The sequence below is a fragment of the Cydia pomonella genome, chromosome 3 (assembly GCF_033807575.1).
Source record: "Cydia pomonella isolate Wapato2018A chromosome 3, ilCydPomo1, whole genome shotgun sequence".
Classification (NCBI taxonomy): Eukaryota; Metazoa; Arthropoda; class Insecta; order Lepidoptera; family Tortricidae; genus Cydia; species Cydia pomonella.
In genome coordinates, this window is record NC_084705.1 from 6018144 (window position 1) to 6033970 (window position 15827).

Below are 15827 nucleotides of genomic sequence, written 5' to 3' on the forward strand. Positions count from 1 at the left end.
AAATTCATTTCGTGATGACCGATGACAAAGTTTAGAGGTTATTGTGCGCGGGTGAGATGATCATTGATGCAAACTCCTAATAACAGAACTCTCCGATCATGCAAAGTTATTATCGTTATACACATAACGAGGTCACGTTACGTTACGTTAGTCCAAAAAACGGAGTCTCCCGCGTCTACATAAAATACCCTAATTAGGTATTATTGATTTTTACGTAGGCATAAAATAGTAATCTACACTTCACTACCTACCTACAGGATACTATAAAACCCTAAAAACATACCGTCACAACAAAGTTGTTTACTTACCTACACGTAATTAGACCTCGAAATAAGTCTTAGTCATACCGGTTATCAAATATTCAGTTTATAGGGTTCCGTACCTCAAAAGAAAAAAGCGGCCAAGTGCGAGTCGGACTCGCGCATGAAGGGTTCCGTACAATTTAAGACGTATTAAAAAAAAATCTTCTTACTAGATCTTGTTCAACATTTTACCACTTTGGACACACATTTTACCACTTTGGAAGTGTCTCTCGCGCAAACTATTCAGTTTAGAAAAAAATGATATTAGGAACCTAACTATCATTTTTGAAGACCTATCCATACATACCTTACACGTATATGTTTGATGAAAAAAATTTTTTTTAAATTTTATGACGTATTAAAAAAAAAACTACTCACTAGATCTCGTTCAAAACAATTTTCGGTGGAAGTTTGCATGGTAATGTATATCATATATTTTTTTTAGATTTTTCATTCTGTTATTTTAGAAGTTACAGGGGGGGGGGACACACTTTTTTTCACTTTGGAAGGTTCTCTCGCGCAAACTATTCAGTTTAGAAAAAAATGATATTAGAAACATTAATATCATTTTTGAAGACCTATCCATAGATACCCCACACGTATGGGTATGATGAAATTTTTTTTTTTTTTTAATTTCATGACGTATTAAAAAAAAACTACTTACTAGATCTCGTTCAAACCAATTTTCGGTGGAAGTTTACATGGCAATGTATATCATATATTTTTTTTAGATTTTTCATTCTGTTATTTTAGAAGTTACGGGGGGGGGGGGGGGACACACTTTTTTTCACTTTGGAAGGTTCTCTCGCGCAAACTATTCAGTTTAGAAAAAAATGATATTAGAAACTTTAATATCATTTTTGAAGACCTATCCATAGATACCCCACACGTATGGCTATGATGAAAAATATTTTTTTTTAATTTCATGACGTATTAAAAAAAAAACTACTTACTAGATCTCGTTCAAACCAATTTTCGGTGGAAGTTTACATGGCAATGTATATCATATATTTTTTTTAGATTTTTCATTCTGTTATTTTAGAAGTTACGGGGGGGGGACACACATTTTACCACTTTGGAAGTGTCTCTCGCGCAAACTATTCATTTTAGAAAAAAATGATATTAGAAACCTCAATATCATTTTTGAAGACCTATCCATAGATACCCCACACGTATGGGTTTGATGAAAAAAGATTTTTTGAGTTTCAGTTCTAAGTATGGGGAACCCCCAAAATGTATTGTTTTTTTTCTATTTTTGTGTAAACATCCTAATGCGGTTCATAGAATACATCTACTTACCAAGTTTGAACAGTACAGCTCTTATAGTTTCGGAAAAAAGTGGCTGTGACAGAATCGGACAGACAGACGGACATGACGAATCTATAAGGGTTCCGTTTTTTGCCATTTGGCTACGGAACCCTAAAAACCGGAACTCTTATAGGAGCACTTTGTTGTCCGTTTAGGCGTGACACCCGACCGTGAACCGTGAACATCAGTAGTGCCACCTACCGCTAATAATTCGTAAAACTGTGACAGTTTTCAATACCGCCATTCAGGAAATAATATACAACGTACAAGTAACCAGAGAGATTTTGACAGTATTATTCCTGATCATATTTTTTTTTTACATTTCGCCAGGTTCAGAGTTAAAACCAGTTAATTTTATTGTTACTTACTGCAAAACGCCTTTTTGATCGCGATGTTGCCACTATGGGACCTAGTTCAAATATCCTTATTGATATAACAAAAAGTGACAAATACAAGTAACACTTTGCAAAAACTAGCTTTTACAAAAAATTAAGTTGAATTTTTTGAGACAGTTTTACAAGTAGCACTTTTATCAAAGAAAAGTAATGTAATGAGACCCATTGATTGCAATTATAAAGGAACGGTTATAGAATCAGTAAGCAAAAAAATATTTTTAGGAGTCCAGATTGACAATCATTGGAATTGGACAGTTCATACTGAGACAGGTTGTAAAATAAGTTTATTTGGCAAAAAATTCATTTTTGGTAGAAGGTTTTATCGCTGACTGTTTTTCTTTCCACATGCAACTAATACTCATAGAGACAATTCTAAAACCCCAAACACAATTAGGTTGCGTTGTTTTATCACAGAGTTCCTATGGCCACCTCCTGTCTCCACCATCAGATCAGGTCGATGGTACCATAATATTGCAATTTCACCCGATTTAAATACATTTACAAATTTTCAGTATTTTTTTAAAATACCAGTTTCATTGAAGGGAAAAACTTAAGTTTAATTAACTTGAACAATTTTCCTCTCGTCAATTACCTCTACCGTTCCTCATTCATTGAAAATACCCGACAAAACACACAGAAACTGTAATTATAGAGGTTTTTTTTTTCGAGTAATAAAAAAAATCAAATATTCGAAAACTGCGCGGTCGAATATTCGAATATCAAAATATTCGACAAATTCGAATATTTGAATTGCTACATAGAACGCACGCAGAGGCAATAAAGGATTATTAGTTTTTTTTATATGTATAGTTATTTTATAGCGGTGGTGGCCGAGTGGATATGACGTCCGACTTTCAATCCGGAGGTCGCGGGTTCAAATCCTGGCTCGTACAAATGAGTTTTTCGGAACTTATGTACGAAATATCATTTGATATTTACCACTAGCTTTTCGGTGAAGGAAAACATCGTGAGGAAACCTGCATACATCTGCGAAGAAATTCAAAGGTGTATGTGAAGTCCTCAATCCGCATTGGGCTAGCGTGGGGACTATAGCCCGAGCCCTCTCGCACATGAGAGGAGGCCTGTGCCCAGCAGTGGGACAGTATTTTACGATTTTGATTTATATTTGGGGTGACACCCAGAATTGCCGCACCGGGTGCCACCCATGCCACTGCGAGGCATATAAAGAGAGAAATAAGGTAAAAACTAAAAAGCAAGTATCACTATCACTTAAATAGAACCTTCACATCAAAAACAATTTCCCTCTTAAATTATTTTTTTAAAGTTAAAGGCACAACTCATACTGCCATTCAGTATATATTTGTTCATTCAATTTTATTGTGCAATATAAGCTGTATGTACACGCGAGATCCTTTAAAATATATAAAAGTTATGTAGTGTTTGATTTTATTAAGCATTATTCATATATATATTAAGCAAATATTCGCACGATCATACACGACGGTCTTGTGACTCGAGACCAGACATGCAAGTTGGTTTATTTTCCTATCTCACACTATCCTATAGCTTGAAATAACTGCTGACCCGACTAGACGCGGCTATAATAATAATTGGTTGTTTTCATTGATTTTTCTTAGTGGGTTCATATTTTTAAAAGGTAAAAAACAATACAGTAATAACTTCCCGTCCGCCAAAACAGGACAATTAATGATTTGATTTTTTTTTATTTGAGTTGGACCATAAAGAAGCACTTCCCGTTCTATTTTTGTTAACATTTCCGAGCATATTAGAGAAAACGTATATTTGGACACTCTCGAGGGAATCAAAATGTATCTGAAATGTATAGGGTTACTTCCCGTTGACCTAGAACTATGAAATTTGGCAAGTAATATCGTCTTACAATACAACTAATACAAGTACATGGAAAAATCTAAAAAAAGTTGCTAAATTTGTACGGAACCCTCGGTATTCGAACCTGACTCGCACTTGGCCGGTTTTTTTAGTATAGTAGATTACTTTAGAGTTAAAAATGTTAATATTATGCAATTCACTTAACTACACTAATAGTCAATCTTGTCATTCTGTGAATTCATTTTTTTTCGGACTGCGAGTTAGCTCTTAGACCCTGAGATTTACAGCAACTATGCGTACTGGGAGATATCAATTATACTAGACTAGTCTGATGGCCACGAAGTAGTCGGTAAGCTTCTTGAACCAACTGTGCTACTGCACAGTTTCGCAAGTCCCGTCCAGAGTCATGGTGGCGAATGGTTTAGCAACTGTGTGGTCTACCGCAACCTCCGCCTGCTTCACGATACAGGACCTTACGACGAGGGAATAAGCAAACTATTCGTAATTCATACATATTGTTGCAATTTCAGCAGAGACTACTAAAATGCCTTTAATTTATAACAATGGAAGAAATACTATTTGGGAAGCCTGAGTGCCATGCGTATCACGTATGTTTAGCAATAAGAAGCCTTTTTACTAAGCAATATTTATAATATTAAATTTGCATTGTGTATTACTGGCGACCGTGACGAAACTGTTACTGAAACCGCGTCGTTATATCGAATCATTGTTTGGAGAAAGTGTAATTTGATACACATTTGGCGAACCATTTGAGCTTAGAGAGAGAGTGACAATAAACATCACCATCACAATTCGATATAGCTCTATCTATTGTTAAGCAGCATATCTGGCGTATACATTATTCACATTGCATATATCACCGTTAACATTAAGTAATAGTTATTCAAATTGCTTTCTTTGATATACAATATTATATTTGCAAATCGAAAGAGGCGAAATTGGCGGACTGCATCTTAACTGCACCCACCGTTCAGTCATGTGTGTGATGATGAGTGAGATGATGATGACGTCAGCCCGTTGCAGAACTTACGATTTATGATAATACCTAAGCATTAAGCAATGAATTTTACGAAGACGACGCCCACAGTCAAAATACAGGAAACTCTAGAGCCCTTGCTCGATTGAGGATTTCCTGTCTGTAAGGGCCGTAATTCCGGATTTAGTTTTGTGAGATCAACAACACATCTACTTGTTTGAAAATAATTGTTTTGTTTTAATAAAAAAGAGGTTAACTTCGATCAAACCCTAGTGGAAATTGTCTGTAAGATAATTTACGAATACGGTTTGTTTGCATATAAGAAGAATAAGGCTACGCATATTGACTGAAAACATTTAGGTTCAGTATGTGAATAACCCCAGTAATAAGTAAGTAGGTATATCAGCGTAACCAGACGCAATCAGTGCAGGTAACAAATTGGTTGTCAGCGCGCACTGCACAAACTATGCACGATGAACGCGATAAGTATGTGTGCCCGTATTCTTGCACGTACACAAGCTGTGTCTCTCTTTTTAACCGACTGCGTCAGAATGAGGGTAATGTTTTTCGAGCGTATGTATGTATGTAAATCCATTTATTCGGTACGCCCTACAGCCCAAACGGCTGGTGGGTTTTTGACATAAGTATGTGATGTCGTGGAAAATGTCAGAATTGTGGTAGTGACATAGGCTATATAAATTTTGGAAATGACACCCTCAAATTAAAAAAAGCGGACAAGTGCGAGTCGGACTCGCCCATGATGGGTACCGTACCATGACGTATTAAAAAAAACTACTTACTAGATCTCGTTCCAACCAATTTTCGGTGGAAGTTTGCATGGTAATGTATATCATATATTTTTTTTAGATTTTTCATTCTGTTATTTTAGAAGTTACAGGGGGGACACACATTTTTTCACTTTGGAAGTGTCTCTCGCGCAAACTATTCAGTTTAGAAAAAAATTATATGAGGAACCTAAATATCATTTTTGAAGACCTATCCATAGATACCCCACACGTATGGGTTTGATGAAAAAAATTTTTTTTTATTTTATTTTATGACGTATTAAAAAAACTACTTACTAGATCTCGTTCAAACCAATTTTCGGTGGAAGTTTGCATGGTAATGTGTATCATATTTTTTTTTTTGATTTTTCATTCTGTTATTTTAGAAGTTACGGGGGGCACACATTTTACCACTTTGGAAGTGTCTCTCGCGCAAACTATTCAGCTTAGAAAAAAATGATATTAGAAACCTCAATATAATTTTTAAAGACCTATCCATAGATATCCCACACGTATGGGTTTGATGAAAAAAGATTTTTTGAGTTTCAGTTCTAAGTATGGGGAACCCCCAAAATTTATTGTTTTTTTTCTATTTTTGTGTAAACATCCTAATGCGGTTCATAGAATACATCTACTTACCAAGTTTGAACAGTATAGCTCTTATAGTTTCGGAAAAAAGTGGCGGTGACATAATCGGACAGACAGACGGACATGACGAATCTATAAGGGTTCCGTTTTTTGGCATTTGGCTACGGAACCCTAAAAAGGGTTTTTCTTGCCCTAGCAGTATGTGTAACAAATGAAAACTAGTAAAAATACCATTTCAAAAATATATGTATGTATGCAGTCTGGTTTCTGCTGACCGAAGCGTTAGCGAAGGTCTCCTCTATACAGTATACGGGACGCAATTCTTAATCGATTCTCGTGAAATTTTTTGAACAGATTCTATTATTGAATTATTATTTTTTCCATCCAGTTTTTGAATTTTTTTTCAATATGCGGAAATTGTCATAAAGGACTTGAGCGCCAATAGCGTCTATGGCGCTTAAGACCATTGTGAGTTCACTGTGATAACGACTCAAAGAAGTAAGTATTTTTTTCAGTTTTACATTGTCTGCTGAACACCTCGCATTAGGCTTGGTCTTCAGCTCACAGAACCACTAGTTTTTATAAAAATAATTCCTGTTTTTAATAAATATGTTTTTAGAGGCTACTGCGATTACAGATCCTTTTCTAAAAGGCGACTCTGCCGACACGGTGCAAGTACAGTTGGCAAATAAGCAAGCGGTTTGCGTCGAGGCCGCAGCCATATGACGATTAACCAAATGGGACCCTGAGCCTGAGCTCTAACAAAGGTAACGTTAAAAACAACGACGGCAATGTTACCGGCTATCAATGTGGCATCTTTACACCTGAAATAGTATGATATAACATACAACTAAATTCACCACTCCTGATAAGAAACGGGGTTGAAAATAGGAGTAAGTATAAAATATATCTAGACGTTATATGAACATTTTACTGAAAGAATTAGTCTGGCAGCTCAGCTCAAGACGTCTAGACTAGAGATCTAGATTTAACGCATTCGCAGGCAGTGCATGAACAAAAGTTAAGCACGAAACATATTGTATAATTATTCCATAGGGTACCATATTTAATAATTTACCTCCATACAAGGTCAGGTCACTACTTTAATTATTATGAACGGCTGGGCAAGCTATTGATGGTCATGCAGACATGCGTAAGTAACGTTAGATTACATTTATATGCGGCATCCGGCTTTACGCGATTAAACCGTATGGCTTTAAAAATAAACTTATAACTATTGCATATTGCATCCGGCATCACTACTAACTCTTCTACTAAACGTAAAACAGACGGGGTTAGACAAAATTCAGGAGAATAAAGATAACTAACTACTGTAGGTTAAGAAGCTAGAACCCAGTAGTGGTATACTTATGCTATTAAAATGAAATCACTCCACATTCTAGTAGACAGTGAGCGTCAGAATGGCGGGTGGACCCTTTTTGTTAAATATCTCGTTTTAGGGAGAGGTACACTGGATTCTATTAAAGGTACACCGAGGGTACAATATGTTTTTAAATATTTCGTTCAAATTTGCTGAGGTCCACCCGCCATCCTGGCGCTCACTATATAAGTAGGTAGATTAGATAGCTATATGAGTGCTTATATTGTTTTGACTCGGATTAACCGCATGTTTGATTACTTACCTATTTTCAATACTTAAGCTAGAATGTAACGCACATCATTGACACTTAATTAATCTTATTTTACCATCATTAATTATAATTACTACCGCACTGGATCTCCTTGGATTATGTTTATGTTTACTTTCAGTTCTTCAAAATTAATTTTATCAATGATTAGTTTACCTACTTGCTGCTAATTGTATATGTTACTGTAAAAGCCCGAAGTACGGTATACGCAATATTGTCTTGAAATTGCGTCATTCGTAAATGTTAGCATGAACGATGTGAATGTGAAGGAAAATTTTAAATATCAGCGGCCTTAATTTAATTTTGTAATTTCCTTCACGCGCAGCAAAAGTGCCATGCCTACATGGTTCAGCGATATTAGTTCTCGTTCACATCGACATAAGGATTAAAAATAACAAATTATTTGTGATATCGCTTTATCTATCCTGAATAAGTTTACAAAACAAACTTACATTTGAATAACTATACGTCGGCGTTCTAAATTTTCTGTAAATTTGCACATAATTAGACCATCGATGACAGGAAATTTCGAAAATAGATTCTAATATGTTATAATTACGGGTGATTATCAAAATTACCCGTCGAATCTGAAGTGTTCGGATATAACCGAATACATTTTACCAGAAAAATACAACTATAAATTTTATATTTTTTTATTTAAAAGGCGTTGTTTTTATTATATGTACATTATTAACATGTCAGCAAAACTATTAGCCTAGCACCCCTGCATACAAATTTTGTATTTTGTATATACGGTGCCAAGCTAATCGTTTTGCTGACTGTACCGATTTTCATGGTTATAGCCCTGTTCCTAGCTAGTCTAACTACTAGCTCGGTTTCGCTTTTTATAACGTAATGACATTGAACGTTACCGTAAATTTAAGTAACGGTTGTTACTCGTATTATTTACAATGACTGCGTCGTTAGATATAAATATCTACCTTAGAAACGCGATCGCTGGAGTTTGTTACGGAGAAGTCGTGGTAAGTACGGAGCAGAGAGTTAGCAGCTTAATGTTATGTTATAAGCTACTAAAGACCCAAACCACAGATTAATAAATAGTTAATACGTAACCCAAACCAACCACATTAAGTACGTGACAAAGACTTGAAAGTGTTTAAAAAGTGCTACCTCAAACACTTACGGTATCTACCCTTTACTAGACTGACAAGGTAAAAAAAGGGTCGTGTTTTTGAGTACATGTAATTATTAGTTTGTATTCTTATAATTATGGTTCATTCCCTTGAACTTTTATCAATGACCCCAACAGTAAATGGAGCGCTCTATTACTAGAACAAGGACACAGGTGACGATTTTCCCAAGAAAATTCATTTATCGAATTATCCAATTCTTAGCTCCTCGTGTACGGTTGAGTTCACAACCATCTTTACAAGCCATCTACGTTCCAAAACTATATTTACCTCCTCCTCCTTGCTTCGTTCTCCTCATTGCTGAAGGTCGTGACCTCCTACGTTAACCACATGATTCCGGATGGCAGATTTCCAGGCTTTCCGATCCCTTGCGACTTCTAAGGCATCATGACCTTTAAGGATAGCGATTTGCTAACCTGATCGGACCATCGCTTTGGACTGCGGCTTCTTCTCTTTCCTTCCACTGAACCAGTGACCATAAGCTTTCCCAGGTTGTCTCCAGTCTTCATGGCTATGTGTCCGAAGGATTCAAGTACTCTCCGGAGATATGTGGTTAAAAGCCTGGTGGTTACTCCAAGCTCCTTGAGTATTGAGGCGTTGGTCCGGTGTTTGGTCCAAGATATGCCATTTTCCGTCTGCACCAGGTTTCAAAGGCATCAACACACTTCCTTTATATTTACCTATACAACGTTATAGTGTCGCGTCTTAGGGCCGGTACAGACGGTCAGCAACCTGTCTACAACTTGTATGGGAACTGCACGCCGACGTTGCATTTGGCGTGCAGTCGGCGTGCAGTTTCCATACAAATTACATTCGAGTTGCAGTCCGTCTGTATCTGCCCTTAGGTGCGTGTAAATGTATTTTTAGAACGTTATGGCTTGTAAAGATGTTTGTGAACTCGACTGTAGACATGGAGTAGCTTGTGAAGACAATTTAAGATAAATGATTTTAAAAACTATAGTCACCGTGAAACAGTCAGTCTCGTCAAAGGAACGTGAAACAAAAAGATCAAAATAAGTTGGCAGCGATTTTAATACTTAGTACAGACAGACTGAACAAGAGTTATTTATTTATCATTTCATAGAAGTTTGACGTTTAACTCTCTCGTCTCTCTTTATACCGCACCTAAATACGTACATATACCTAGTTATAGTTCGCGTCATCTACGACGACGCGCAGATTTGTCAAATCTAACCTTTAATAACATGACAATACGAGCTAAGGCACGCGTCTTCGTGAATGACACGATCTATAATTCGTATATTGTAACTTTGCATCGATCTCAATAGAACAAAGTGAGGGAGTGCATTATAAACGTCATACTTTCACCAAATGCCAAGCAGAGTTATCTTGGTCAGACACATTTTTCTAATTCCAGGGTAAATATTTTGTTGATAAAGTTGACTCAAATTAAATCTTAATCCGTCCAATCAGATTACATATTATATTATATTACCTATGTATTTAATTTCAGTTCACAGATGATTCCTTTAATAATCTTATTTCTAAAGATCTTTGTACATTTAGCGTAAACCTATAAAAAACAAAACAGCAACAAAAACAACAAAAATGAAAAAAAGAAACAAATTAGTTCCGTGCGTCATTGTTCGAAGCTATTATATATTAAGTATAAACGATGCTGCAGGCTAATGGGCCCCTTTATCTTAGGTATTGGTATGTTCAGTACATGTATAAGTAAAATATAATCTATGTTGGAACATCTTTGATAAAAATACGTAGGCAACAGAGCCCTCACCAGGCCCTAACAGGAGTGGCAAACCAAGGCAGTGGTGGCGCAATGTCATCGCCAAAGACTTAAATGCCTGTGGGATGGCGAAAGCGATGTCCAGGATAGAGCCAAGTGGAAGGAAAAAAGTAGGAATGCTGACTCCGTCACAATACGGGACAAACACTAGGTGGATGATGTGTGATGATGATGATCTTTCACAAAATTAGTTGAGTGGATAAGTAAGATAAAACCACAAGTTCTACCTTTACTAAGTATTTGTGTTATTCAAGCACAATAACATGTAGGTAGTAGGTATACTAATAGAGCTTAACAGGAAATATAAATACTGATGAGTAAGATGGAGCATATAAATATCTACTAGTAGTATTATGCATATAAGGAATTTAGATACTATGTAAATTGTTTATTAATACATAGCTTAATAGATATACTGTACAGAGGCTAAGTAAACACTTCATAAACAATAGACAATAAATGCACATTGTAAGTAGGTATGCTCTTATCTACATAGTAGAAGCCCAATCTAGATTCACAAAGCCTACATAAATACATGTAGATACTTATGCGTTTACTTATTAACTGATCTGTAATCTAATTTAGATATACGTATGAACAACAAAAATATATGTATATAAAAGTAACAACAGACGGTCTTATTGGTAAAGCGATCTCTTTCAGCCAACCTAAACACCCACCTTACAACTTTTGCTATTCATCAGTAAAATTGTTTCCATCGAATTAAGAGTAGGTGACCGAAATCAATAACTTTTCATCGTTCACTGTCTCTCATAGTCCATTATTGAGGAACCCTAAGTCACCCTAAGTAATATGACCTAGGACATTATCCCCAAAAGACTAACAGCAATTCTTAATTGCAATTGGCATTTGTTATCTTATCGTAAAAATATATGTCCGGCCAGTGCATCTCTTGACATGAACTTTTTTTTATACCCTCTTAGTCCCTTACCTTTGGCATACCTATTACGTCTATAATTTCGACAATCATCAAAAAATGCCAATAAATCAACTTAACCCCTATAATAACTCGAATAAATTCTTGCAGACGACCGGTTATTCAAACGATGAAATAATATTGTTTATTTATAAACAAGCAATCACAACAACTTACTGCCACTTCCTCTTATCGTTCAGCTTGACGGACGCGGAGTTCCCCATGGCACCTGCACTTCTAGAACTTTATTTAAAACTATCGTACACGGTATACTCGATCGGCAGCGAGTGGCGGTGTGCGCGCGTCTTAGCCATGCGACTCCTCGAGACTGTTCTCCGCGGCCCTGACTTTCCCTCCACCTTTTCCACCACTTGTTGCGAACAATGAACATATCGTAAAATGAGCTCCGAATTATCAAGAGTGAGTTATCAGTATCACTATGGGTAGTTTTCATTTTCATTTTGATGGGTCATATTTTTTTCTACTTGGCGGTAGATAGCGTAGCTATTAGTTCCGTGCAGTGAACGTGGTTTCAGGCTTCCTGCTCAACTATGATATCAACTTATAGGCACCTAGACTTGCTTTGATAAAGAAATAGATAAACCTCTCTTGTTATATGTTTAGATATACGTACATCATTCAATGACAGTGAAGGTGATCGAAACGCACCAGCATGTTGTATATACAGTTAGTTACTACCTATAAATAGAAGTGGGTAGCTGGGTAGAGTATTAAAACAGTCTACTTAATCTATGCAATAGACTTGTATTTACGATTTGGAAAATGCACATTTTTGTTTTTGGATGTATTTCGAGCTACTCACAACTAGATGGCGGTCGTGTCTAGTTTCCCACTATGCACTCACATTTAACTTCCTGCAGCTAAATTATATTATGTATAATCATAACATTCATGACCTTTGTCACTGTTTTTGTAGCGCTAAAAAAACTGAGTAATTTGCTGAGACTCGTACATCTGGGAACATAACAAAAAATCTGAATTAAACTGATATTTTTTAATCAGCTAATTGCTCATTAAAGTTAATCTAAGCGGTTTCAAATTGTTGTTAACTATTCAATCAGTGTTTTTGGTACTAATTTGTTACTTAATTAAGTTAGATACATCTATTCTATGGGTCATAATTGTCATAAAAACAGAAAAACAAAAGTTCTATCTTCTTCTCGAAAGTTAACTTGTGAACGTATACTTGCAGTAGTGAATTTTTTTAGAGGAAAGTGTTGCGAATGTCTGGGGTTATCTTAAGAGAATTTTTGATAAGGCAATTGTGTCTGAGTCGATATATACAGTGTTCTTATTACTCGGCACAGTGCCACCAGGTGTGCAATGTGCAATTTACAGACAAACTAAAATGAGCCTCTGGGGTCAGGTCATTTCATTATCCCAAGAAAAATCTTAATATCGCTGTTTAAGACGGGGATGGGAAACCAGTATTTTTTTGTATGGGAACGAAAACGGTTCGTTATTTGTTAGGTAATTATTTCATTTATAATTGGGCAATCTAATAATACGAAGTCTTATCTAAAAACACAACTGAGTCCTATATTTGGAGTATAATATAAACCTAAATAGGTGGTATTGTACAAACAGACATAACCGGATGAGCATAAAAATAATAAAATGACAATAATTTATATTTGGTGTGATTTAAATGATAATAGAACATAATAATTAAGCACAATTAAATTAAAATGTTAAAATTCAAAGCATTCAATTAAATTTGGAAAATTATTAAAATGGTAGAATTAAAATTAAATTTCGTCAAATAATGAAACCCAATGAACAAAAAAATAAATATAAAAAAATAATAATTTGAAATAATAATAATAATAAAAACATATCAGCAATCAAAATTTACAAAAGTAGTGTGAAGGCCGATCCATCTTATCATAGGTGAGTCCCACCTGTCAGCAAACACTTTCAGAAGACTACTAGGGCTCCCCCGCATCTCTTCCCACAATGCAAAATTTGCGAATTTCGATTTTCGCGGTAGGCCCCCTGAGCCCATTGTCCACTGTATACCTCTCCCTCTCACAAATACCGAGCAAGTTTTGAAATGCACCGAGAGATGGCGTGAGCAGCACCATGTCGTCTGCATAGCTAATATTATCAGTGCCGGATTAAGATATTTTGATGCCCTAAGCATTCCTAGACCATGGTGCCCCCTCATCAAGATTACATCGAATTTTCTTAGTAAATTGAGTGACGTTTATTGCCGCATTACTGCTGAGAATAGACTTTAAATCCATCACATCATTTTATCACGGAAATTGACAGTACTGCAGCAGTAATGTAACAGTAGGTAAGGTCAAGTGTACCTAAGCAAATTCGAAGACCGTGTTTCGCATTAGGCCGGAGACCAAGCCAACCAATATCGAAGTGTAAGCGAAGACGTAAGACAGGCCGTACTCCGCACAGGGTTTTGCAACCTCTATAGAGTTTTCCTGTGAAGCTCATTTATGTAAGGGCAAAGGCCTTCAGTAGGGGCTTAGCCATGTCTTAAATAGCAAATTATTGACCTGACCTGACGTTTCAAGGACGGCGTTGTCCCCATGGTCTCGGAGAAGACTGGGTAAAGTCGACATCATTATCTTGACGTTGGAGGTAATTTTGGAACTTAATCAAACGCGATTAAGTCCCGTTTTCTTAAATAATTATGTGTCACAATTACCTAGGCCAATAAAATTAGATTTTTTCGAATTTCGTCCTAAAAATGCGTGTAATCCGAGTTTGCTCCATTCCAGGAGGTGTGCTGGTAAATGTTTCCTCTTTATCAGTTTTTTTCTTGTAAATCGAAAACGGTACGGTCCGTTGGAAAAATAGTTCTAATTATGACTAAAATTGATATCTGAGGATCCGAAATGTAATTTAACTATGTTCTTGCAATAAAATTTATATATGACTGTATTCGTAGTAAATTGTAAAAAAAAAAGATCGACATTTTTTATTTTTGGTAAAATCATGTAATAATCCGAAAACGCCTTACCAGTGTCTGATCCACCAAGTGCTATGGTTTGGCAATCCAAAGGAAAAAAATATCTTCTAAGGATCCCAAAAGGTATGCACACCTCTTGGGATGGAGCAAACTCGGATTACACGCATTTAAGACCAAATGAAAGTATTAAAACAATTTCCAGCTTGCTGGGAATTAATTATTATTTATTATTATTTTTCGATCTAATTTGATTGGTCTGAATCATGAAACTTTAAATCAGTGTTTTTAAAAGCAAAGGCTGAGCTTTCCATAAGGCTGAACGCGCGGAGCGTTCGATCGGCGCTTACGTATAGGCCAAAGGTCGAGCTGGAAGAAAGCAAGGCTTGAATTTGACCAATGACGAGGTAAGAATGGCTGGACGTCCGGCCGGAGCGTCCGATCGCGGCGCGTTATCATACAATACAACCAACGGCGAGGTGTGAGCAAAGCAGAAGGCCCAGCTGCTGGCTTGAAATCGAACCTATGTAATCACGGTTCTCCTACTGCTCAGCCTTTGGCTTACCTCGAAAGCGCAACTTGATAAGATACTTTCGGTTTTCGGCCTTCGCGGGGCCCTTTATAACACTTTAACAATTAGGTCGCAGGATCGCGGCTCTGCAGAAACTCGGCCTGGCCGACACATCTGGTGTGCAAGAGAGCAAAATTCGCTATAAAATCGGTAATCTACGTCGAGAAAATCAGTTGGCCACAAGCCCGACGGTAAGATTTTTTGACCATGAGCTTTGAGAGCCTCCGCGTAAGGTTCGAGATGTGCTTACGTGTCCTCACTCTATTACGACCCTTCGTTATTAGATGGGTAGACACATACCAAAAAGTTACGTGTACATAAGTACTACACTAAGACTGCGATGCTGATGCAGCCTTTTCCTTTTTTTTCCTACGATTTTGGTGCCCCCCTAGACGTGGTGCCCTAAGCAAGTGCTTATTTTGCTTAATGGTTAATCCGGCACTGAATATTATTAATACAAACTGCATCAACCGAACACCCGACGTTGGTGCCGCTCAACTTCTCTGTCAACCCGTTGATGTACAGGTTGAAAAGCCGGGGAGACATAAGCTCTCCCTGTCTCACCCCGCACTCCGACCTGTACTCGGAGAGAACACCCGCCCATCTCACACAGTTCA

The 15827-nt window shown here is 36.7% G+C and overlaps 1 protein-coding gene and 1 long non-coding RNA gene across 4 annotated transcripts in view; one reads left to right on the plus strand and one right to left on the minus strand.

Moving 5' to 3' along the window:
* Positions 1-12028, minus strand: part of LOC133515905 (NADP-dependent malic enzyme) — a 49677-nt gene extending 37649 nt beyond the window's left edge. The window contains exon 1 of the mRNA XM_061848551.1: positions 11867-12028. Coding sequence (XP_061704535.1) covers positions 11867-11913 — 47 coding nt within the window. The 5' untranslated portion in view covers positions 11914-12028. The remainder of the gene's footprint in view (positions 1-11866) is intronic.
* The window catches only part of LOC133515907 (uncharacterized), a 76787-nt gene continuing 66919 nt past the window's right edge, over positions 5960-15827 (plus strand). For all 3 annotated transcript variants that reach the window (XR_009799131.1, XR_009799130.1, XR_009799132.1), the window contains exon 1: positions 5960-6367. This is a non-coding gene — a long non-coding RNA (uncharacterized LOC133515907). The remainder of the gene's footprint in view (positions 6368-15827) is intronic.